Source organism: Ptychodera flava, chromosome 17 (genome assembly GCF_041260155.1).
Source record: "Ptychodera flava strain L36383 chromosome 17, AS_Pfla_20210202, whole genome shotgun sequence".
Lineage (NCBI taxonomy): Eukaryota > Metazoa > Hemichordata > Enteropneusta > Ptychoderidae > Ptychodera > Ptychodera flava.
The window spans coordinates 4,101,073-4,128,228 of record NC_091944.1 but is presented as its reverse complement, the minus strand read 5'-3'; the positions used below and the strand labels follow the sequence as shown (position 1 = coordinate 4,128,228).

The 27,156-nt window shown below is 37.9% G+C and overlaps 1 protein-coding gene across 1 annotated transcript in view; it reads right to left on the bottom strand.

The window, feature by feature from the left end:
- LOC139115192 (sodium-coupled monocarboxylate transporter 1-like) overlaps window positions 1-23,210 on the bottom strand; it is a 33,206-nt gene extending 9,996 nt beyond the window's left edge. The window contains exons 1-13 of the mRNA XM_070677132.1: window positions 22,484-23,210; window positions 14,890-14,958; window positions 14,166-14,217; window positions 7,025-7,092; window positions 5,270-5,424; window positions 4,841-4,981; window positions 3,726-3,855; window positions 3,074-3,162; window positions 2,500-2,612; window positions 1,858-1,925; window positions 1,216-1,302; window positions 731-966; window positions 405-505 (exon numbers count right to left, since the gene is read on the bottom strand). Of these exons, the coding sequence (XP_070533233.1) occupies window positions 405-505; window positions 731-966; window positions 1,216-1,302; window positions 1,858-1,925; window positions 2,500-2,612; window positions 3,074-3,162; window positions 3,726-3,855; window positions 4,841-4,981; window positions 5,270-5,424; window positions 7,025-7,092; window positions 14,166-14,217; window positions 14,890-14,958; window positions 22,484-22,831 (1,657 nt within the window). The 5' untranslated portion in view covers window positions 22,832-23,210. The remainder of the gene's footprint in view (window positions 1-404; window positions 506-730; window positions 967-1,215; window positions 1,303-1,857; window positions 1,926-2,499; window positions 2,613-3,073; window positions 3,163-3,725; window positions 3,856-4,840; window positions 4,982-5,269; window positions 5,425-7,024; window positions 7,093-14,165; window positions 14,218-14,889; window positions 14,959-22,483) is intronic.
- Window positions 23,211-27,156: the final 3,946 nt, after the last annotated feature.

Below are 27,156 nucleotides of genomic sequence, written 5' to 3'. Positions count from 1 at the left end.
ATAAATAGCTGTTCAAGCTGCTAAATTAAAATTACTTCCAATCTTACTGTATGACTGGACATTTTACTAGTCACTTATATAGCCATATGGTATACCCAATGTATTCTTGAACTCACTTTAAAAATTCCTGGTAAGCATTCATTTCTTACTTCAATCCTCCCCCTCCTCCTCCAAGCCCCTAAATAAATGCATCTACATGTGATGTGTATATATCTTCGAACATTCTAGCCCTCCTTAAATCCTGCGCAGCCTCATAATTTTTCCATGTACACACTCAAAGTACAGACCAATAATCCATTCTGTTCATTCCAAGCCTGTTCATTGAGGGATCACTCACACATTCTCTCTCTCTCTCTCTCTCTCTCTCTCTCTCTCTCTCTCTCTCTCTCTCTCTCTCAACTTACCAGTGATAAAACTTGTGATAATGCCCACAATAATCACAATACACCAGGCCACAGCACCAAAGTAAAGATACGATAGAGCATACAGGTCAGCAATAGCTGGGCTGTGAGTAGGAAAGTACGGAGAAGCATTTCATACAAATTCTTAATCAAGTGATATTATCTTGTGTGGTATATACAGATTAAACAACTATCAAGACAAACAAAATAAAGAGCATTAAACAAAGATTTCCTTTGCATTAACACAGTGTGTGGATGGACTGTGATTTACATGATAGTAATTTGCATCCACAGTGAAAAGAAGAAAGTTAACGTAATTTATGACTTACTAGGAATCTTGGGGAGTAGTAGCCATTTCTGTTGTTGACTGCAAGTCATAGCTAGAAGCTGTGCTTGCCATGGACAAGGACGTGGATATGTCGGTGACATTTTCAAATGGAGCCGTGATATTAGGACAGCCATCTACGGACAATGGAAGAGTTGGCTTTGCCGGAGGGTAAATGAAGGCACCAAAGCCCATCCACAATGACATAGACATACCAACAGATAGACCAACAACTGCTCCCTGTAATGGAAAAAATTTCGGCATATATAACTTAAATTGCTGTGTCTATATTAGACTGAAACATCCTTGCTACAGTTTAGACAGAATAAAATTACATTCAGGCCAAACCATTGATTCATCTCCAGACCTGTGTTAAAAATCTTCACACAAAATTTTCCATGTTGGAGTAAAACTTGAACAGCTGTTAAGTTATTCACTGTATACCAATTGTGTTGATTTGCCATGGTAACAGAATGACTAGCTACTTACAATGTAGTTTGCCCATGGGAAAAACAGTCCAAGAGAGAAGAGACCAAGAAGTGGTCCCCCTATCAAACTGAAGATACTCAAAGCAGCCTGCAAAGTGAAGTCAAAGGTCATGACAATATGGAAATGACTTTGGTCCACATTCTTATAAAATTAACTTGAAGACAGTACATTTCAATTCTAAATTCCCATAATTATACATCTCTGTTTGATAAACACCTGTGAGTTATTAACGGGTACATAAGTATGCAATTGAAGAGACAATTGATTTGATATAGTGTTCTACTTGGATAATTCAGAGTGCAAAATAAAGTTTTTTAACTCTGTTTGCATTAAAAATACTTGGCATTATCTTCCCATGTGACAGTCTTGCATCCCTATACCCATAACTACATGTATATACCAGAAGTACAGACTAAGATTGCAGCCAATTGGGATTGCATTGAAATTTGCCAGTCTTTAAGTGTGCATACATCTTTAAACAGTATTGACGTCACATAACAAAAAGTTAATTCTTCTTGAAAGTGTGGGGTAATTGTCACCATGTTCATAATTATCAGATGGTTAGATCTCTGGCAGTCAAATGGGTAACTTTTTCACCAGAATACATTTGAAATTCCAGAATATTCTCATGCATGACCCCACCTGAAGCACTGATCCCAGATTTGATGCTACGTATGCCATAAAAACACTCAGGCAGCCATACACCAATGCTACAATGAAGAAAGAACTGCATTGGAACAATTTTTGTTTAAAAGGACAATAAGCAGTAACTTTTGAAAATAGTTTCATAAATTATGTTCTAGATGACAGTTTCTGTCGATGCATGCATGATTTGGGAAGCAGAACTTAAAGCTGTATTTTATAATCAGAACAGAAATTGGAGACAACACGTCACAAGATAACAATCAAAGAAGACAAATTTCAAAAAAAAGACCTTTTCATAGAAATATGATGATAATGCATCAATAACGTTATTAACAGCTTTCAATTTGTACTTTTCAAATGTTTTCCTGAACATTTCCATTAAATTTAGAAACTGCTTTTGTCAAAGATAGAAATGCCACTGTTTCCCTTGAGTAATGTGTAGATAAGCTGGCACACAGTAGAGCAATGCTTACTGTATCTACTGTATGCCTGACTCCAATGAATGTAAGATTTTGATTATTTTTGAAAGTTGTACATGATACCTTCTCTTCACTTGTCACAGTACAATTATCAATGTATCTGGTATGTGCAATATGTTGTAACTTTAAGTTTACTCAGACATTTTGTGATTAAGCTTACCCAGACATTTTGTGATGACGGTGTATTTTGTTTCATTCATGCTTGGCCAGATCTGTCTGATGATGTCTTCACCGGTTACAGCAGCCAGCGAGTTCAATCCCGATGAGATTGTGCTGTTAAGATATACACAAATCTTATTAAATGGTGGTCACTATATGGTAGGATAAGCCTTTGGGGACAGATATTTGGGGGGGGACACTCAAATTTTTTTTATGCTTTGCCAGTATGCTATGTTGCGTGACTCATTTCAAAGCCTTGTGGAGCAGCTGACATATTGACTGACTTCATTCCAGTAACACTTATTTCTTCTGCTAACTCAATGTGGCCAGCTTTCATGGTCAGTTTAAAATTGTAGAGAATTTTATGATTAGTAACATTACAATCACACTTACACTGCTAAAGATATCAGCAAGACAATCATGGCATTTTTTTGTTTTTGTTTATTTAGATTACATTTTTCAGTTTCCATGCAGTGTCTATATCGATTATCATGACAGAAAGATTAACTGTATTTCATCCTGGATGCTACAGTAATAGGGAATTATTTGCAAATATAAAGAAAACAGTTGTTTACCTCAGAGCAGCACTGAACATACAGGAGACAAACACGCCGGGTAATCCAGGCAGGAAGCCGAGAAGATCCATGACGAAAAACGGCATCAGCTGGAAAGGAATGAACGAATGCACCTGATGAAATATTGTATTAACTAAATCAAGGTAATGTGATGTGTTGCAATCTAACAGAGGTTTGCTGCGTTATTGTCATGGTTCAACTTAATTTGGTTTAAGGAAATACATGTATTCAGTCAAAGGTTTTAACAATGCAGTATTTGTGTTCAGTAAAGGCAATGCTAAATATTATCCACGCTGGGAAGGCAGGCAAGAAGGCTGTTATATCCTACACTAGCAATGTAAATTTTGCTTTGCAATACTGAAAATTTTTTATAGTATTGCAAATTATGTAAGTAAAACATATAAGCCAAGATTCTTTCTCAAGTACAGTCATGTACTAATACATGAAAATAGAAGAAGATGAAAACTTCAGTTCTTGGTATGTTATGCCATGAAAAGTTCAATAAGAAGGCATCAATCTTTTTAAACACTAAAATCAAAATAACAGGTAGTAGAACAAAAAACCCGATAAAATGTAGTCAGGCACATAGCTAGGTTTTATTTTTTTCTAAAAAACCTTTATGACCAAAAAAACCTAGTAAATAAAATCTTACCTGGTCTGCAGCTGCAACATATCCTGCTGTCAATGGATCACAATTCTTATAGTATGCATACATGGATAGACCACAGCAGGCTGCCAATGCAAGCACTAAAGCTAGTCCGGGAATATTAAGATAGATTGCTCTGGACAAACACAAATCAGTTCAATTCAATGTTGCCAATGTGCAATGTTGATTGCTTTCAAACATTTCAAATAGGAATAGTTAGTATCATTCCTTAAAGGGACAAAGTCGGCCATTTTTCATGAATTTTGTTTGATGCAAGATACTACTTATATTGTTTGACATGTTGAAAGATACTGAATAAATGGGTGACCATGCCTATATTCGGCCCTGGTTTTAGACAAATTAAATGAAACAATCGCAAAAATGAATTAATGGTCATGACCATTAATTCATTTTTGCGCTGGTTTAATTTAATTTGTCTAAAACCGGGGTTGAATATATGCATGGTCACCCATTTATTATCTTTCAACATGTCAAGCAATATAAGTAGCATCTGGTATCAAATAAAATTCATGAAAAATGGCCGACTTTGTCCCTGTAAAGGGACAATGTCACTCTTTTTTCACCTTTTGTGAGTTGAGGTTGTGAACAGTTGACCGGTATTTCAGCATGTTTCAATTGATGCCAAACAACACAAATAACTTTTCATATGAACACAAAATTCATGAAGAAAAGCTGAAAAAAGAGTGACTTTGTCCCTCTAAGAAGAGTTATTGGACCTTAGTATGTTGTAAGTTACTTGAAAAGCAAGACAAGTCTCATTGGGTGCAAATCAACTTGATATTATTAGTAAAATCATACAAAGCCAGGTGGCTATACTTGCAGATTCAAAAGTCTGGGAATTGAAAGACATACGGTAACTGACTTTTGTGCCAAATTGCATATCAATTTCAAATTGAAGTTATAGGTTTATTGTGACATTTCAATTGATATTTTCTGGTTTAGTTTTGAGTTGTTTTTATTGATGTTAAATAACCAATTCAAGAATTTCTCCTGGTTTTACCACAATTTTCTTGAATTTACACGAGTACATGTGTATCCTTTCCTGAGATCTCCCTAACCCTTTCCAGGATGGTGGTGGTACACTATTGACAAGGACTCACATTTTGGCGTCTCTGTATGTCTTGCAGGTTAAGTAACGCTGGACCTGCGATTGGTTGACTCCGTAGATTGCAACCCATGTGAAGATTCCACCAACGATTACACTGAAGACAGAGTGTCTTGTCCTAGGATCCACACTAAAACTAATGTAGAAAACAAGAATTTAAGATATTCAGTCACAGTAACTTACCAGTATTTACCGCTGTACAACCTAAAATCTCCTGTTTAAGTAAACCCATTAATGGCGCATATCCCCTCTAAAAGCCCTTAATTCTCTTACTCTAGCTTAATTGTCATGTATACTCATGGTTAAACACATCTCCTCACAATTCAATATTATTTAATGACAGGAAAACTGCTGCTGAAGAATCTCTTGTAATGAACGGTCATTTCACCTTTCTGATGACATTCCTTCGGGTTTTATTTCTTACTTTAAGAACTCGATTCTTCCTCCCTCGTTGCAGATTCTCATGATATTTGTCCATCCTCCAAGTTCAATGGAAGCCTGTATGATGACCGCCAGAAACCCTGATATCATCACCAACAACTGAAATGTGTCTGTCCACAGTACGGCTTTCATTCCTCCCTATAACACAGCCAAAATAACAATAAATATAACACTAAATATAAATAAACAATAAATAAATTTTGTATCATCTGAGCAAAAAGCTTGGCAGCTGTTTGCAGTAGCTTTCATCAGCATAGGCAGGTGAATGAAAAGTGAACTAGGTTTTATTTTGATCAGTGAGCTAGGCTTTGAGTTGTATCAAGATGTTAGCTCCAAATAATAGTGAGACAAATATCAGAATACACAACAGAAGTAATGTTTACGGAGCACTGTGTTGAGTATCTACACAAACACTAGTGTTACACTCATTTTCCCATACCTGATACCATGTAGAGTTTCACTCTAAGTTCATTTGAGCAGGCTTTGGACTTACAGTCGCTAAGTTTTTATCCATAATAAATCTTATAAGACAATTATGCTACAAATCAAATTTGTCAGACTAGTGTAACAGGAGGAAGCCATCGTTGTGAATAGCCCCCAGAATTTGAATATCCAAATTTCATCATCATAAAGTGGAAGGGGTTATCCCTTGCGACTTTTAAACCAAATATGATTGCCAATGGAAAAACATTTTCAGAGGTTTCAAGAAAATTTAGCAAAAAATGAGGAAAAATTTCTAAAACCCTTGAAATGTGAAAGATACACTAATTTTTAATAACATTCAGTAAGGACACAGTAAATCAAATTTGAAAGCTGCTAGTTTAGTGGTGACACCAAAAAAGTGTCACATTTGACTGAAACTGACAAAATTTGCATTTCAAAATGTAATTATCATGGTAACATTAAATTTGTCATCCCTTGGAACTTAAAGCCAACTTTAAGTGGACAAACAATTTTGGAAAGGAAGACTTTTGAAGGAAATTGAGCAACCGAAAAATCCTCAGAACTTTGAATAAGCAAATAAAAGCCACCAGACCAGTGGTATCAATGAAAATGACGTTTGCAAAAATTATGGGCAAATTGGCTTCAACGAATTTGCATATGCAAATTTCCTCAACACTGAACAAATGGCAACTTTGGTCATCCTGAGTGACTTGGGTATCACGTATTAAAGACAGTTTCCTGAACAGTGGTTTTTGTGATGGAATGCAAACTTTTCCATGGTTCATTAAACTCGACAGCATCTCTGATGGTGCATTTGTCTGGTCAGCATATGGTTTCATCAGTTCATAGAGATAAAAGAAAGTCTCTCTTTTACCTCCATGATTAGATTGGCATAGTATGGTCTCCCTGAGAGAAGGTCCCCACCAGAATTCACACCCTTGAATAGCACAGTTGCTGACAGCAGAGCTAATTAATTGTACATGATGTCTCAGGGACTATTATAATATGTGGGAACACATGTCATGGTCACTAAAGATACAGGAAAGAAAGAAGACTCAATGACACACACGCAATAAAGAACTCAGTTGCCCCAATGATGTTCAAGTGAGGTTCTTCTTGTCCCAATGTACATGTTGTTTTTTTGACCTATATTTAGCTAATCCATGGAGCATAAACTTTCAGTGTGCATGCATTCATAGTTACCACCACTGGGGTCAGTCAGCCCTAACATTATAACATTAGCCTTTTATGTGAAAGGTCATGCTGGGTCAAGGAAAGTGTAGACTGTACTCACGATAGTTGTATAGAAGGTGCATACAATGCCACAGATGAGGATAGACCCCCACAAATCGACACCAGTTACTGAAAAACAATCCACATGTAAGAATTCACAGTCGCAAACGTTATGCATATTTAAATATGCACATTCAAAGACAGTACTTGTGCTGTCATTTTATCCCCCCCCCCCAAAATCCCTGACAGGAGTTGATTTTTCATCCAAAAACCCTGAAGCTTGGGTCGATAACAAAGCAACTGTCCCATGCTTTAGGAAAATCTTCACGTGCAACAGAATAAAGGTGAAAATTCCCTAAACTTTTCAAGCAAATCCCAAACAATGGGTCAAATTTTTGGAACATACATGGGGAGATATTTCAACTTAGGTACCACCCACCAGCCCCCCAAAACAAATACGGTGATATAAATTCCCTTCTCCAGTTGTCAGAAAAACTGAAGCGACATCTTCCTAAAACTCAAAATCACCTGTGATTATAAGTTCATTGACTTTGCTAAGTTCAAGGATTTGGACAGTTTATTATAGAATTTTTGGAATTTTTGTTTTGTTCAACATTTACCGATTTCAAGACATCAATTTTTTTGTTTCACAATAACCAAAGTGACATGTACATCATGCATTAAACAAAGCTTCACGAATACTCAGTTGTCAATGTGAGAGTGGTGAGGTCAATGACAGGGTAATTTACGCTGGTCATACCATTTGGCAAAATAGCAATAGAATTTTTTGTTGTTGTTGAGAGCATCACTTTTAAACCTGCACAAAAAAGTCTGTTGATTTTCCTGTCTTGATGGGTTCGATAAAAATGCTTATCATAGTTTTTCAAACAAACAGCTGATGCACAAACTAAAGAATACACAATATTGTTATTGGAAAATTGCTTTGCTGAAGGTCAATGACCAGGGAAAATGCTTTTTTCTTAGCCATATTCAGCTGACCATATTGTTTGCAACAATGTGGTTGGACTTGTACCCTGTGTTATGTAGGTCATTTCCCCCACACTCATCATGACCTGAGTTCAATTAGTCTAGAACATTCTCAAGGTCACTGCCCTTAGTGACCTCACAACCTTGAATTCAATTAGTCATGTTTGGAATGTTCTGGAAAGTTGATTAGTTGTGTAAGAGAGATAATTTTAGAACAGTAATTAGCATGTCAATAAAAGTTCTAGATTGTTCTTATATGCTTATGTAAACACATGAGTATAATACTGGGACAGCAGGCTTGCAGTCAGACTTTTGGGATCGTGTCTCTTGTGTGTTACTAAACTCCAGCCGTAGTAATTTTCAAGACTTTTCAAGACCTTCACTGTCAACGCTGATTTATACTGTGGACTTTGTGCAGCTTCAAGCCTGCAAGCCAAATGACTGTTCATTCATCCGACTGACTGTTACAACTCTGAGACTGGAGCTTTGCCGTCCAGCTGAGATAAGTAGTCTGTACACTTTAAAGCTTGTACTCTATCCCTGACTTAGCAATTAGTTTTATTTTCGTAATAAATTTTGTTTAAACGTTAACTGCTGAGTTAACCCTTTTGTTCGTTTTCTCTGCACGTAACAAAATTGGGGGCTTGTCCGGGATACGAATATTTTGAGCCGTTTGACAACATTTTGTCTGCCTTTTCAAAACTACTGTATACTGTGAACTCAGCAAATTCAATCATGGCGGAATTCAAGCCAGACGAATTTATGGATGACCTTGATCAGGACGCATTTAATTCCCTCAGAAAAGACAACCTCATAGCACTGGCAAATTTCCTTAAAGTAGAAGTCAAAAGATCTATGCGCAAGCGAGAAATACAGTTCAAGATTGCAAAACATTTAGTTAATTCTGGCCATTTTGAGGAGTCTGCCTTAAAAGATTATGAACCTGAGTCTTCCTTTGAACTCAGAAAATTATAATTAGAAATACAGGCAGATTTGGCACGTGAAAAGTTGCAAATGGAAGAAAGACAGAGAGAGAAAGATAGGCAGGAAAGATTAGAAATGGAAGAAAGACAGAGAGAAAAAGAATTGCGATTAGAAGAACAGCGATTACAGGTAGAAATAAAACGTTTAGAGCTTGGACAGTCAGGAAAATTCTTCCCTTCAGACAAGTTTGACATCACTAAGCATTTCAGGTTAGTTCCCCCTTTCCAAGAAAAGGATGTTGATAAATATTTCCTTCATTTTGAGAAAATTGCTCAGAGTCCGAATTGGCCTAAGGAGTCCTGGTCTATGCTTTTGCAGAGTGCTTTGGTGGGTAAAGCCAGAGAAATTTACATTCAGTTGTCAGTAGAGCAGGCTTCAAATTATGATTCTGTGAAGGAATTAATTCTCAAGGGCTATGAGTTGGTGCCTGAAGCTTACCGTCAGAAATTTAGGGATTGTGAGAAGGTGAAGGATCAAACTTATGTTGAATTTGCTCGAACAAAAGAACAACTGTTTGATCGTTGGTGTTCTTCTGAAAAGGTCAGTCAGAATTATGACAAATTACGACAGCTCGTTTTGATTGAGGAATTTAAAAGGTGCATCCGGAGTGACATCAAGACGTTTATCAATGAACAAATTTAGGCAGATACATTGGAGGTTGCTGCACGTTTGGCCGATGATTATTCATTGACCCACAAATCTTCATTTCTCAACAAACCATCCCAGTCCTTTTCATACAGAAACAATGCAGGTAAATTTAACTCGTCCTTTTCATCCAAGAATTTTTCAAAGGAGAGTAGAAAATCAACTGACAACAGTTCACAGAGTTCAAGTAACACTCCCACATCATCAGATCCCAAGTCTCAATCTCCTTCTGACAAACAGTTCGGTACACTTTCTTGTAATTATTGTAAGAAAAACGGCCATTTAATGTCAAATTGTTTCAAATTGAAAAGAAAACGTGAAGGTCAAAGTGGTCAAAGTGGATCTAAGCCCACTGGCTTTATTTCTTCATCAACTCAATTAGAGTCTATAATGTGTGCAACACATTTTCTGAGGATAAACCCCTCTCATCCCCAATTAATGAGGTCAAGGTCAATTCTTCTCAAGATAGCATTATGGGTATTTTCGAACCATTTATTCATGATGGTTTTATATCACTTTCTAGTGATTTTTCTTCCGCTACCCCTGTCAAAATTCTAAGAGATACCGGGGCTTCCCAATCTCTTTTGTTGGCAGATACCCTGCCGTTTTCTGAAAAGTCATTTTCAGGTTCTAAAGTTCTTATTAAGGGGTAGATTGTAATGACTACATTCCTGTTCCTCTCCATAATGTCTATTTGTCTTCGGACTTTGTTTTGGACCTGTGACTTTAGGTATTAGGCCTTTTTTGCCTTTTGAAGGGATTCACCTTCTTCTTGGAAATGACCTTGCTGGGGACAAGGTCATTACTAATCCACTTGTGACTGATAATCCTACTTTAGATCAGGATCCGGAGCCAATTGAACAAGAGATACCCGATTTATTTCCTTCATGTGCCATTACTCGAGCCATGTCAAAGAAAACTTCCGAGAATCAAAATACTCTCAAAAATAATGTCACAGATGTTGACTTAAATGACACCTTTCTCAGTCAGGTGTTTGACACGGATCATTCCGTTATCCCTCGTGGATTTGAAACTTCCAGTAAAAGTTCTGCTGACCAAAGTCAGACATTTTCTAGATCAAATCTCATTGCAGAACAACACAAAGACCCAGATGTTTTGTCTTTGTTTGACAGGGTAGATGATGAAGGTAAAACTTCAGATAGCTCTGTTTCCTATTATACAAAATCTGGTATTCTCATGCGTAAATGGAGACCTCCAGACGTTTTGGTTGATGACGATTGGGCTATAAAACATGAAACTGTGGTTCCAAAGCCCTACCGTGCTGAAATATTGCACCTAGCCCATGAAACCCCCTGGGCTGGTCACTTAGGAGTCAGGAAAACTTATCATAAATTCTCAGTCACTTTTATTGGCCTAATCTCAGGCAGGATGTAACACATTTCTGTAAAACTTGTCACACATGTCAAATGGTAGGAAAGCCAAATCAGACCATTCCAAAGGCCCTTTACAGCCAATTCCTGCATTTCAAGAACCATTTAGTAGGATACTAATAGACTGTGTTGGGCCCCTGCCAAAAACAAGATCAGGAAATGAGTACATGTTGACAATAATGTGTACATCTACTCGGTTCCCAGAAGCCATACCACTGAGAAATATAAAGACAAAGACTATAGTGAAAGCTTTAGTCAAATTTTTCACTTTATTTGGCCTCCCTAAATGTGTCCAGTCCGATCAAGGCTCCAACTTTATGTCTGGAATTTTTCAACAAGTAATGGATCAGCTAGGCATTAAACAGTATAGGTCATCCGCCTATCATCCAGAAAGTCAGGGTGCTCTTGAGCGATTTCATCAAACTTTGAAAAACATGATTAGGACCTACTGTTTTGACACAGAGAAGCAGTGGGATGAAGGAATTCATTTTCTGCTCTTTGCTGTTAGAGAGTCAATTCAAGAGTCTCTTGGTTTTAGCCCATTTGAGCTTGTATTTGGACATACAGTCCGTGGCCCACTTAAGCTCGTTAAAAAAAAAGAAATTCCTATCAGACGATGATGATTGTCTGAATATTTTGCAATATGTGTCAGATTTTCGTACAAAACTCTCTAAAGCATGTGAATTAGCCAGAGAAAATCTTGAGTCATCTCAGCAGTCAATGAAAACCAAATATGATAAAAGCACCTCAAAACGGAAGTTTGAACCAGGTCAAAAAGTTCTTGTTCTACTTCCAATTCCTGGCAAACCACTCCATGCTCGTTACTTTGGGCCATACCTAATTGATAAGAAATTAAGTGATTTAAATTACATCATAATAACACCTGACAGGCGAAAACAAAAACAGCTATGTCACATAAATATGCTTAAGCCATATTTGGATAGGGATAATCCTACTGAAACAAAGCCTGTCAGTGCAGTCAGTTCAAACCATAATTATGAAGATAGTGATACTGAAACTGACTTGAGTGAAAATACTCTAAACTCAAAGCTGGGCTCGGTCAAGCTTCAGAACTCAGAAATCCTGGAGAAGCTGGAGTCTACAAAGTTGGCACACCTCCAGCCAGAACAACAACAACAGGTGAAAGAACTGCTCCATGAATATAAACACCTGTTTAAAGATGTTCCAACGAGGACGAACGTCATCTATCACGACGTTGATGTTGGGGACAGTAAGCCTGTAAAACAACACCCATACAGACTGAATCCAACAAAAGCGAAATATCTCCAGGAAGAAGTCAAATACCTGCTGGACAATGACTTTATTGAACCCAGTAAAAGTAACTGGAGTTCGCCGTGCATACTTGTTCCCAAATCAGATCACAGTTACCGTATGTGCACGGACTTTAGGAAGGTCAACACTTTAACAAAGACAGACACTTTCCAATCCCGAGGATTGATGACTGCATCGACCGAGTGGGAAAAGCCAAGTATGTGACAAAATTTGACCTACTGAAGGGATTTTGGCAAGTCCCTCTGACGGATCATGCTCGTGAAATATCCGCCTTTGTTACACCAGACGGATTGTTCCAGTACAAGGTGATGCCATTTCGAATGAAGAACTCTCCGGCAACGTTCCAACGGATGATCAACGACGTCATATCGGGCTAGACGGATGTGCAGCTTACGTTGACGACGTCGTCCTGTATAGTGACACCTGGGAGGAACACATCAAGCTCATGCGGAAGTTCTTTGAGAGACTGAGCAAAGCAATGTTGACTGTCAACCTTGCCAAATCTGAGTTTGGTTGGGCGAGGGTAACTTACCTCGGACATACTGTAGGACAGGGTGAGGTAAAACCTGTTGATGCCAAAATCAGTGCCATTTCAAGTTTCCCATACCAAACTGCAAACGACGACTGATGCGCTTTCTCGGTATGGCTGGTTACTACAGAAAATTCTGTCCAAATTTCTCCACAATTACTGAGCCTTTGACTAACTTACTTAAAAAGAAAGTAAAGTTTGTTTGGTCAGAGCAATGCCAACAGGCATTTGATACACTTAAAGCCATACTGCAAAGTGCTCCAGTGTTGTCTGCACCAGATTTCACTTTGCCATTCAAATTAGCTGTGGATGCTAGTGATACGGCTGCTGGTGCTGTTTTATTGCAAGAGGATAGTCATGGTGTAGATCATCCTGTTTGCTATTTTTCACGCAAATTTAACAAATCCCAGAGAAACTACTCTACAATTGAAAAAGAGTGTTTATCTTTGATATTAGCTTTACAGCATTTTGAAGTTTATGTTACTTCTTCAAATCAGCCAATAGTGGTTTATATTGATCACAACCCTCTTGTTTTTCTGCAGAAATTTAAAGGCAAAAATCAGAGATTGCTAAGATGGAGTTTAATGTTACAGGAGTTTAATCTTGACATTAGACATATCAAAGGCAGAGACAATTTAATTGCAGACTGTCTCTCTCGTATTTAGAGCTTATTGTTGTTCACACTTTTAAGATTACATTTGCAAAAGAAATTTTTTTTTTGAAAAATTTTCCTTTGAAGAGGGGGTGTGTTATGTAGGTCATTTCCCCCCACACTCATCATGACCTGAGTTCAATTAGTCTAGAACATTCTCAAGGTCACTGCCCTTAATGACCTCACAACCTTGAATTCAATTAGTCATGTTTGGAATGTTCTGGAAAGTTGATTAGTTGTGTAAGAGAGATAATTTTAGAACAGTAATTAGCATGTCAATAAAAGTTCTAGATTGTTCTTATATGCTTATGTAAACACATGAGTATAAATACTGGGACAGCAGGCTTGCAGTCAGACTTTTGGGATCGTGTCTCTTGTGTGTTACTAAACTCCAGCCGTAGTAATTTTCAAGACTTTTCAAGACCTTCACTGCCAACGCTGGATTTATACTGTGGACTTTGTGCAGCTTCAAGCCTGCAAGCCAAATGACTGTTCATTCATCCGACTGACTGTTACAACTCTGAGACTGGAGCTTTGCCGTCCCAGCTGAGATAAGTAGTCTGTACACTTTTAAAGCTTGTACTCTATCCCTGACTTAGCAATTAGTTTTATTTTCGTAATAAATTTTGTTTAAACGTTAACTGCTGAGTTCACCCTTTTGTTCGTTTTCTCTGCACGTAACACCTGGGAAACTGAGATGAAATACAAGGTAAAATTTTACCTGCATTCAGTGCCAGTGAAGGAGCATAAATGGCAATGCCCATATATATCACCTTGAAAATAAGTGAAAAAGACAATACAGGTAAATACATACTGATAAAAATCAAAAGTGAAATATCTCACACATTTTCATTGCTGTACAACTTATCATGATATTCAGATAAAAATGTAGGGAATATAAATCAAATTATGTTGGAGAGTGCCACAGTTTGCGTAAAATGTGTCATAAATTGGAATGAATCATAATATTTATAAATTCCTATCAAAGAGAATCATTGAAGTATGCAAACTTAGTGTTCAAATATCAGCCAAATATTTGATACTTCTCTCAATGTAAATTTAAGTATTGGATACAGTCAATGTTCAGTATGCTCGTCAATAAAGTGGTCATCACATATTGTTACTGGCAAAAAGTAAAGCTACATGTTGTATTTTCAGCTTATTGATGACAATTTTAGACTAACAGAATGAAGTTATTCCGGTTTAAAATGAATTTTGCTGGTAGTTTACACATCTATGCAAAGGCTAACTATCTATGGAACTGGTACATACATGTATCATTGTCTGTTACATGAACCTGTGTGCTATGAACAAAACACCAATGTGATAATAGCAGATTGCAAGCGACCCTCTTTCAAGTACACTATGAAACTGGATCATCAATTCACTGACAATTTTCTATATCATTGACACTACAAAGCCTAGTTGATGAACCCAAACCTTACCATCTGAACCAGGAAAGTTGCACATCCCAGAATTCGCACCAGTTTGCTTTTGAAACGAATTTCCAAATACTGGAATAGAAAAGAGTGTACAAGCATTATATAAGGATGATTGGGTCCTTTTGAGATTTACTTGTGTTTGAAATATGCACTGTGTTTATGAATAACTGAAAACGATCACTCAAGTTTAGCTGCAGTACAGTAGCTCGAGGTTTTGCCTGGGTATTTGGGTCGGACGGTCTGGTTTTGCCGTCCGACCCATACACCCAGGCAAAACCTCGAGCTACTGTACTGCAGTCTGTGTCAAGTTTTGAGTCATCCTAAGGTATTAAAATATATCATTTTTATCTCCTGACATTATAGCTGTTGAAATAAAACCATAACAGCAAAAAAACCCATGAATATCACTGTCAACTGAAAACTTTTGATCTCAACACGCTAGATTTTATTCACTGAAATTTTCGGTTGCAGCACTACAACCTTACTCAGCAGAATAATCCGATCTCAATGTCGTGACCTTTCGGACATGTGACATCAATCGGGTCATAGACTTTTTGTAATTTGTACCTTCCACTGTCTTTATTATTACCAAAAGTCTATGACCTGATTTTGAAGTCACGTGTCCGAATTGAGATCGGGTTATTCTGCTGACGGAGGTTGTTGTGCTGCAACTGAAAGTTTGAGTTACTAAAAATCTAGCGTGTTGAGATCAAAAGTTCAATTGACAGTAATCAGCTACCAAGACATGAATTTCCATGCAAAAACATGAATATCGTAATGTTTTTCTCTGCAACCGATCACTTTCAAACGAAGCTCGGTATTTCACATCTTTAGTTTGAAAGATAAACCACATATTGCGAGATATATTTATGATACTTTACTTTCTCCCCAGCACAGACCTCCCAATCAGCAGCCCACATACAACTCTGTCTATGTAACTTCGAGCTTTGTAATTTTTGCCATTCCACATTCCTTTAAGTGTGTTATTGAGCAGTAAAGTCTTGTATTATATTGATATGATTCGGATACAGCAGAGAATGGCTTGATTGCGCAAAAGCTGAGCCTGTTTTGTATGGCTCCGTCCTTGGCCGTCTCGAATTCGATCGACGTAGGGGACGTGATAAATTATTTTGTTACGTGACGTTTGTGAAACATGATACCCAGAGAAGGCAGTTGTGTACCATGTCATGCGTAATTTGTTTTCATCAGAAAAGTAACCAAATATCAGAGAGCAAACTAGCAGCAGCCTTATGTACTGCACTATCTTTAATATGAAACTAGCTCGTGTCCATATTTCGATTGGAGTAGCATAGTAACCGTGCGTGGAAAATTAACTACATTGAAAGCCAACGTTTTAGCCTAAATTGCAAAGAACAGCACACATGATAAATTATCGTACGTATTGAATTTAAGTGTATTCTTCAAACTTCGTATGTAAACAATTGTTACTCTCTGTTTTAAAATAAAAAATAAAACGAATGTCTAAATTAAAATCATATGAGCTCATCGTAGCCAGTCGTTTGCGTTAACGTCGTGAACAGTTAGAGGCGACAATTTTCCAAGCTTGGCTTATCTAAACAACATAGTAATAATACACAAAAGAAATTATAAGAAGTTCGCATAGTAAACATTTATTTTGGAGAACGGGAGGCTCCTAGAGTTAGGCGCGCGGCCTACAGCTTGTCCCATAGCTCCGCGTTGCCGTGACGGATTATCGGCGAAGCGGTTACTGAACCCGGCACAGTTGTTCCAATAAAATCTGTGAACTGAAATACGCTTTTCATTAATCGTGAGAAACTTCCGTGTAATATTTCCATTTTTATTATGTTGTTGCGGCTCGAGTATGAAAGAAGATATTCGGTATCTGAGATTGTGAGACCTTTAACACATTCTCCATCAAACCATTCATTCCGCAATCCTGCTCAGGCAAAGTTACATTTAATTCCTCGGTCATGTCCTTATTTGACCCTAAGCCTCGGGTTATCTGAATGTCACAGAAAATGGCACAGTGAACAGAATTGATAGAAATCCGAGCTTTTGTGTTGCCGTAAACAGTGTCTCATACTACCGCCAAGCTTCATTTCGTTTGAGTCTGAGGGGTGCGTGGCGTCATCGCACATATGCATTGCAGCAATCCACCGATAAAATGTCCAAACGTAGCATCAACACGATTATGAAGGTAGCGTGTACAGCGAGTCAGACTACAATAATCGACAGGGAGAGAATAAACAAACTTCAAACGACACTTCGGTAATTGTTTACAACCTGTGACCTTGCATGCATTTTGAAGTCATGGACACTAACGATCCCCATCAAACTTTCAAGGTGAACTTTCGCATCTGCATGTCTACGGGCAATCTGATTAAAATCAAATGTAGAGTACGGCGACGTCTCTGTACTTGTGCGGTTTTCTCTTGCTGTCGCCTCTCACTACCATTGAAAGAGAGGCGACAGCAAGAGAAAAGCGCACAAGTACAGAGACGTCGCCGTACTCTACATTTGATTTTAATCAGATTGGTCTACGGGGTGAGGAAATTCCCACAAACTCTGACCTTCAAAGGAAGTGTGTTACTCAAAGTGTTTGAGGTAGTACCGTCTGTCCTGGCACAAGATACTGTTATTTAACCGTTGTCTGTGATAAAACCATAGAATACAATATGGTCAATAGGATCCTAAAATGAAGACTGCTTTATTAAGACGTTTTGTTTCAAAACCATGACAACCGTTTAGGGAGCATGGCCATAATATAATGACGTGAACACTTATTCATACTTGCAGTTTTACAGCGTAACGTTCAACGGGTACATCTATAGTAAGTGCTTATCCAGGCCAAAGGTCCGTGGAGTTGCCATGTAGTATGTACACCGGCAACTCCGGACACCAGTGATCCAGGCAGAGCGTGATTTATATGTTTACACTATGGATAACTTTGCAAAAATTGAAGAGACGAAAGTCTTAACAGAATGTGGTGGCGTTTTCGAATTCGGCAACTTTGGCAAACTGAGGAGGATGAAACGACCAACGTCTCATTTGCCCGCATGTGGCTTCTCAACACCATGCCACTGTGTATATGGCCCTTTCAACCTCTTGACACAACATGGCTGTACTGAATTTTGACGGTGAAAGGGTAAGCGTCGCGCTGCATATCTCATGTAATACATGTTCAGAATCCGACGATTTAGGGTTTAAAGTTTAATGAACCCCATGTCTCTGCCCTGAGACAAAACGTTGTTAGCCTATACACGGTAACAATCATATATCACAATATTCTGTTTTGTTTGTTAACATCAGCCTCGAGGGAAAAGCCGGCCAATTGCATCGTTCTTTCTTTGTTTATTTGATTTTCAGAAACAGATGAGAACGTACTCATCAATTGATACAGAGTTCACGAGGGGTTAAAAACATTACTTGCCCTTTATCTGCTTTATCCTGACGGCCTGTCACAAAGCCACAAGGCAGTGCGTACATAATACACAATACCAGGGGTCGCGATACACTTATCGAATTTCGTCACACATCTGATTGTTTCTAAACTGAGAATACTTTAAATGTAAGATTCGAAAGCACGTCCCCCGAATTCAGTTCGGATGCTATACCAACTGACAGACTTTTAAAGCGCTTTGTAGAATACTAGGTTATTGAGAATGTTTGAATGTTGCGAATATCGACAAGTGACACATTGAACCACAGGGGGCTGTCTACATGTCCGTCCCCAGGGGTGGGTAGGTGTTTCGTTGTATCGCTAATAAAGATATATTCTACCAACCTTTGGTGTTTCGGTCTTAACTTAGCATTGCCCTTGACAATCTTGCGTATACATTTTATCAACATGCTGCGTCTATTATCTGATGAGTTTGAGTGCCTAATTAGCCAAAGTAATCAAGGGTAAATTACTAATCTGTAGACGCTCTCACCAGATTATCACCGGATTAAATATGACAAAGTCAATAACGAACGCACCAGCAAGGTATAACCTTGCTGGTGCGTTCGTTATTGACTTTGTCAAATTTAATCCGGTGATAATCTGGTGAGAGCGTCTACAGATTAGTAATTTACCCTTGATTACTTTGGCTAATTAGGCACTCAAACTCATCAGATAATAGACGCAGCATGTTGATAAAATGTATACGCAAGATTGTCAAGGGCAATGCTAAGTTAAGACCGAAATACCAAAGGTTGGTAGAATATATCTTTATTAGCGATACAACGAAACACCTACCCACCCCTGGGGACGGACATGTAGACGCCCCCTGTGGTTGAACTGAGAGATGGCAACATAAATTGTTGATTTATGTCACATTCGGGCTTTTTGTTAAACATAGAAACAATGAATGATATTCTTTTCTTGTACACAATGGACGGACCATTACACCTCACAAATGTAGCAGTCAAATGAGAAAAATATACCCGTCGTGAAAATTTTCTTTAAAAAATAAGAGCTGATGTTTTTTGGAAATAATACTAACATGACTGTATATACAAAAGTGGGAATTTAGTAAAAAATGTTATACCTATGAATCTTTATGTCAAAAAACTTGTCAGGAAAAATGTACAAATTCAGTATGACCCATCCCCGAAGATGTACTGGTCCAAACTATATGTACTACGTGACGCAAGGTATGAACACACGTAGGTCAACAATGCAGTGTCGAGCACCTTTGAAACCGTTTGTGACTCATGTGATTGAATCAAAAAAGCATATGTGACAGGAGCGGCATGGGTGTTATTTAAGTTTCTTTCGAACTAAAGTGAGAGATGGACGGAGAACCACTTACTTACAAATAAACACATGGAAATTCTATTTCAACCAAGCATTGCAAACAAACTTGCGAGTAACGCTACAAATCTAGTCTAGTGACAGCTAACGACCCCCAGAGTTGGAAGAGACAGTAGCCGATAGATAAGCGATGGTATATAGACAACATGAGTGGACACGTGACTCGTTTATCTTCCGTATTCTCATTGAGACAGAACACGCTTCATATTGTAGGTCAGAGGGTCGATGTGGTCAAGTTTGATCTTGAGAAGCGCTCCAGCATGACTGTATGGAAAGGACATCAACAAACACGCGAGGCAACAAATCAGCTGAACAACTCTGTGCTAAAATTAAATGATATAACATGAAAGTCTGCGATGAAAGTTTTATGTTTAGCATTTTTTATCAGTGAACTGCTCCGACCAGGATATAATCCTTGAGTAAGATCAATGCAGGGCGCGCGATTCAACACCGGAACTAAGACAATATTTGGGCTAGTTGCCGCTGGAAAAGCGACAAACATAGACAGAACTGACTTACTATCGCCTCTCAAGTCCCACATACATTGTAATTGTTTTTAACAAAGATGGTCGTCGACAGCTACAAGAGCAAGTAAAACTGTTAGCAAATAAAAGACATGCAATTTATCCGAAAGAGAAGAGTGGTATAAACTGCACTCGCGTTACGTTTTTTTTCTAATGTTCCTACTTATTGACTAAAAAACATTATAAAATAGGTTACATGCCTTTTCTGCATTTATGTTTTGAGATTTTCATTGTAATCAGCAAAGTGCTTAATTCAGCTGATAGACATCCTAGTCATAGTTTACATTTGGAAAAGTTTAAATAAACTACACATTTAATTAGTGTACAGACAGCCTTAGCTAAATTCGCTAAACAAGAATGCTATAGGAAAATAGATGTGCAGTGCAGTAGTTTTTAATTAAGTCCTATTCATAAGAATTAGTAAGATGTTAAACTTTAGTTCTTCTGTAAGTACCTTATTGTATTACAATTATTCTGACAAACTAACAGAAATTGACATGTTTCAAATTTCACTGTCCATTTCTCGTGCTTTTTCCTCCTTGATCATGTCGTCCCCACCCACAGGTTCACGGCCTCGCAATCGCTGCTAGGGCCATAATATTTTTTATCGGTTCATGGTTAAAAACGTCTTGTAGTTCAACCTGACATACTAACAGAAATTGACGTATGTAACAATTTCACAGTCCGTTTCTCGTGATTTTTTACGCTGCGGCCCTGCAGGTTTACGACCTTGCAATCGTTGCTCCGAGCGCAAGCCTATTTTACAGGTATCTGTTCATAGTTGAAAAGGTCTTGCTGTTCATATTTGCGGGCTTAAGGTCGTTTTCTATAGTATATAACAAAACCTTTTTAGCAAAGGTACTAAGTCTTTCTGTCGATTAGCATCTTACTGTCAGTAAGAATTTCAGGTTGTCTAGACGGACTGCGAGTTAAATAAACTATCACGTGATCTTACGTCATAGGCAGTAATCATGGTTCATGAATGTCACTGTCAATGATCTCTACCTAAAGATGTCAGTTTTGCGGGCCCATGTCGCGCTTCTGTTCAGACTTTGACTGATTGGTGGCAATTGGCGCAATTGCGCGTTCTGGAGAAAACACTGGATCGGGTGCGTCCGCTAAAAGCTGGTTTGCAAACTTTCTCAAATGTAAATCAGTGACAGAATGATTAATTGATCACAGCTATATTCATCGTCATTCAGGACGGTAAAAAAGACAGGAAATTGAGTATAATAATGACCCGTTTTGTCTGTTGCTTATTTGTTTTACAAAGTGATCAGATTACATAATGAAAATTACGTATTTTGTCGTATGTTTTGCATTGTATTTTGGTTTGAATGTGCTTTCATGCATTGACAGTGTTTTCCCTGGCTGTAAAGATGAACATTAAAGGCAAGAGAGATTATTTTACAGTATTCATTTGTTTCTGAGATTGTCAGCTAACAGTATGATATAATCTACATTTAGCCCGGAGTACCAGCGGACCACTAGATGTCTTCTTGGGGCTACTAATTATCTGAAATGGTTGACCTTTTTGTCTACCTCAAGCACAGTCCCTCCACAAAAGCAATGTAAATTTCAAACCCTGGATGTGAACATGCGTTTGCAACTCGAGATTAGGTTTTTGTTACAATCTAAGGAACTGGCGGTCGACCTTTGGCATGCACCTCACTCACAGCACAAAAGAGAGATTGAAGCTCAATATGTGGTGCTTGTTATTGGAAAAGAATTAAATCTCAAAAAGCAACCACTTGTACTCCCCTTGGACAACAGCGATAACTTCATCTTAAAACGGCTAATCCTTCCTCCGTGAATGAGCTTTCTGGTTGCTCACAGAGTAGAGTCTAGGATAACACGATTGGAACGAATTTGGGATAATTAGATATTCATGTTTTTCAAATTTCTCAAAAATGCAAGGTGCCATATAGCTGAATGTTGCAATATTACAAATTACTCATAAACAAGTGCATAACGTAAAAAGACAAACAGATTAGCTAACATTTGCAGATTAAATCGACATTACTTCACCATCCAATTATCGCAAATTAGTTCCAATCGTATTCAATACAGTTTCTGCAGTTCGGTGCCTGGTTATCATGTATATGGGCTACTTATATTTCATGTACCTCCTCCAGACGATGGTCGATCAATTGCATTACGCAACCAACGAGCGCCTGTGGTGTAAGGACCTCCATGCACACTAATAAACGACCCGAAACCCCCCACACAAGCAAAAGAAGAAACAGATATAGACATTATATATAAACTTGTATAATTAGACTTAATTAAACTCTACCTCGTAGGCACTGGTAATTCCTAGCTTGTAGTAAGACGGCATGAACAGCTCGGCGGTGATAATCATCACAAGCGTGTACGTTATACCGAACAGCGAAAACATTGTTCCGAATAGGTAGTGTTCGGCTGGTGTGCCGAGGACCGTAATCGCTGACATGAAGCTTGCTACAAGGGACATGGCGACGGGCCACGGCTGCATGTTGCGGTCAGCCATGAGGAACTCTCCGGACGTCTTCTGTTTCCCCCCAGTGCAGGCGTGAAAGACGCCGATACCCATCGAAATGGCCAACATTCCCCCGAAGACGACGTAGTCTGCTATGGAAAAGGTTGGAAGATCTTTCCGCACCATGTTGCCCAAGCCTGCTATCAGTGGGAAAGAATTTCAGAATAAGTGGAGTTGAGCTTCCCGCGGTTAAAGCGTGGTCTTAAAATAGCTCAATCGTAGATCACCGTTGTACAGATTTATAACGTGTTCGCGTACTGACTTCCTGGGCGCCAATGGTGACTGATACTGGTTGCAGTAACTCGATATTGTACTTATATAGACTTCGTCGTCCACATAAATACAAGTAACTTGCCACTTTGCGCCCGTAGCCGTTGGTATATAGGCCTATTCGACAATTACAGGAGTTTCCGTCTGGCTGCCCGCTTCGTGGTTGTTTTGGACACAGTTACTGAACTAGCGACTGAGAGCATGTACTACAACTGATGTGGAGTGGGTGTTGTGTGCACAGCATAGCCTTCATACAAGGTCATACAAGGTCATAGGTCACACATTGCAAGGCAAGGCCCAGCGATGGCGGTATCATCAAAGGGGCAACGGCAACACTTTCAATTATCATTATTTTATCATTGTATTTTCAATGTGTGTATAACAACTTTCATCGACTATGGTCAAGTCCCGGGGTCAAGTTCTTCTAGTTTAATGGTTTTGGGTTAGCCATTAAAATGCAAATTGCCAATTACATGACATAAAATGTAAAGCATGTCTTTCACCACCATTATGTATTCAATAGTCGCATCAACATACATATTGAGTTTCGCCAACTTTGGCCTAGTCCTAAGCTTCCAGTTAAATTTAATGCCAATGCAAAATGTCTTTCACTATGATCATTATTAAGATAGCACCCTGGCTAAACAAACCAAAATACAACGTATACGTACTGATGCCAATCTGTTTTTACGGACAAACAAGGAGTACCAGTGTGATCTAGAGGTGTAAATGAAAAGGTAACTAATTTGTAACTTTTCCTTTCTTTCGCAATGTTGACTAACCCATAAAATCCCTGATAAGTCCACGGATTAGCATAATTAATTGTGTTGACTAATTAATTAGAAGATGTGTATATGAGAGATAAACGTCCTTGTAATGGGGTGTAAAATAAAGAGTCAAGAGGCTAGGTCAGGTTACATAATCATTCATTTCATTAACTCCGATCAGTCAGAGCATGAAGAAAAGGAGAGGAACTGATAGAGAAAACAGTGAGAAAATCTCAACACGTCTGGGCTGCCTGTGGTGGTGGTAGTAGTAGTGGTAGTAGTTTTCAAACCATCGTTTATTCACTACATACACAATTGTACTAAGACTAAAACATCAGAAAACGGAAACCGATTTCCCCCCCCCCCCAAATAAGGAGAAAACTGAAAGGGAGAAGCTGCGAAATACAATTATTTACAAATATTTACAATATAAATACAGAAAAATTCAAAAACGCCGTGAGATAAAAAAGACGAAATCCCGATGACGAAAGATACTAGAGGTACAGCTACGTGGACAGATATCGATGATAAGCGAGTCAAATTCGTTGTATAATTCAACACTATCTATTGGAGAAAACATGACTTATGTTGTTAAGTGTGCTAGTAGTAGTTGTAACAGTAGTGGTAGTAGACGACTTTATATAAAGAGGGTGGTCTGAGTTACAAATGAATTGTAATTTCCTTAGAGCCCCCTTAGAGCTCGAAAAGTATATGCGTATAAATAGCAAGTACATATACATAAAGCAAGTGTTCAAAATAAGGAGTAAAATCTTCATTATATCACAAAGGAAATATTGTAATCTGATCTAAACCCTCATTTGTAAACTTCATTATAAGATAATCACGTAACTTTACTTTGAAAGTGGATGAATTTGAACTGTTTCTAATCGAAGGGGGAGTTGTATTCTAAGTACTTGTAGAACGAAAAGAAAGAGACTTTTGACCTGTGGGTAGTCTTGAATTTTGGAAGGTACAAATTACATGTACTATGACTGGCATCACTGGTGTTGACTTTCGATGAAAAACGTCAGTCAAATAAGGGGCGCTAGGCCATTCAAGGATTTGATCGGCAACAACATAGTAAAATAGACAATACCTATCGGTAAATTGTCAACCAGAGTAAAGTAAAATTAGACAGTTCGTGACGGAACAAAAATATCTACCCCTAAAATTATTCTTCCGGCAATTATTTGGAGTTAGTTAATACGGTGAGCACTTGACTTTAAAATATTGCCCCAAACAGTCCGACAATAATAAATCAAAGAAAGGAACAGTGCATTGCAGGGTATTCGTTTTGATTGGTAATTTGGATGTAATTTTGCTAAGGACACCAAGTCTGACAGAAAGTATCTTACATAGGTTACGGTAAACATACCTACCTAGAGTAGAATCAATCGCAACGCCTAGGAGGATGTGAGAAAAGACATTAGAGATAATTGTTTTACCTATTGTGATACGAATAGATACCTCAGTGTTAGTAATATGTCTATTATGTTTTGGGCAAGAGGTAACGATAATACTTTATTACCAGAAGTACACAAAGTCTGGTTGTCGGTATACATATCTAACTCACTCGTATTGAGCCGGGGTGGAAGTTATTGATACAGATAAAAAAATTTGGGGCCGAGAATAGACCCTTGAAGGACGCCACTAATAATTGGCAGGACCTCCAACTCACATTCAAGATAGCGAACAAGCTGTCTGTTAGGTAACAAACAAAGAGATGACCCTGAAACACCAAAGATAGCGAGTTATCATGATCAACCAGATCAAAAGCTGTAGATAGATCTCAAAACAACAAACCATTGAAGAGCCCGGAATCAATGTTAGAGAGAAAGTGATCCGTCGGTTTAATCAGAGCAGTGTGACATGAGTAATGTTCTCAGAAGCCATATTGGGACTCAACAATCAAATGATTCACATGCAAATAGTTAAAAAGGCTAATATAAACATGCTTCTCAAGGATTCTGGAGAGGAAGGTCAAAAAATAAATAGTCCTGTAGAAGTTAACATAGCTTTTCGATCCACAACCACTCTTTGGAATGAATTGCACGGCCACATTATACAGTTTATATGAAGTAAGGGAAGACCGCAGTTGTTATTGATATAATAAAAATACTGGTGAAAGATTCGGCAATAATTCAGAATTTTTTTGAGGATAGCACATCATTACAGGCAAATGTCTTTTCATCTTGGAAAAAAGATGTTTTTTCACAAAGTCAACAATGGAAATAAGTGAAGAGGTAGTTACCTTTGCGCGAGCTATATCAAAATATATATATATATATATATATATATATATATATATATATATATATATATATAACCAAAGTTGATAACATTTGATATTTCCTATATATATATATATATATATATATATAAACCCAAGTTGATAACATTTGATATTTCTCATATATATTATATATATATATATATATATATATATATATATATATATATATATATATATATATATATATACAATAAATATGAGAACACATCAAGTATGTTTGGTACCTATAACTCGAGTTTCACGCATACACGCGATCGTCAGATAGGTAGATTTTATTGTATGAAATTTGCTTCAGGTTCTTACATATAAGTATCAGGTTGGGTCAAACCATTTGATGTGGTGGGTTGGATTGAAATTTGACAAGTGAAATTCGTTTTCGTGTCGGCACTTTGAGACCAACTTGGAACGCTTGTTTAAAAGGCTGGACTTATCTGCATTGATCATGAATAGCTTGTCTGTAAGATAAAGGTTGCATTTCTATAGTATAAGACCTACCTAAAACCAATCAGTTCATATTAAATTTATAATCTGTATGCATGCACCAGCTTTCATTCCAATCGGACAAGTGGTTCTTTAGACAGACAGACTGATAGAAAGGAAGAAAGACAGTCACACAGATAGCCAGACAGTCAGGTAGGGACGGGCAGACAAAAGCTGGTACAACAATAAATCGCATGTGAACATGTAAGCTAAAGATGGCTAGGTTTGAAGAAATCAACCAAAACTTCAGGATACTCAATTTTTTCTGTGACCAATTAGCGAATTACACAATTATTAGCATGATGGAACCCACCCACATCATTAACATGTACATTAACCACTTTCTTTTCCTGAAAAAATCACACCGAAGCATAATGAACGACTTGTAGCGTGTTTTCATAGTTCGAACAAGCAGAAATTGTCTGAGTTGTTAGGTATAGCACATGGCCTATATACCTGCGATAAACTTGTTGATAAAGCCTGCCAAGGGGCTGAAGTGAACCGCTGCTAAGGTGCTTAGATACTGTGAGTTTCTAACATTAACTTTTGGGCTCTGCAGATCTCGTATTATATAACGGTGATACCAGTAGTGATTGATAATAATACAAATGATGATAATAATGATTCAAATGGTGCTCTTG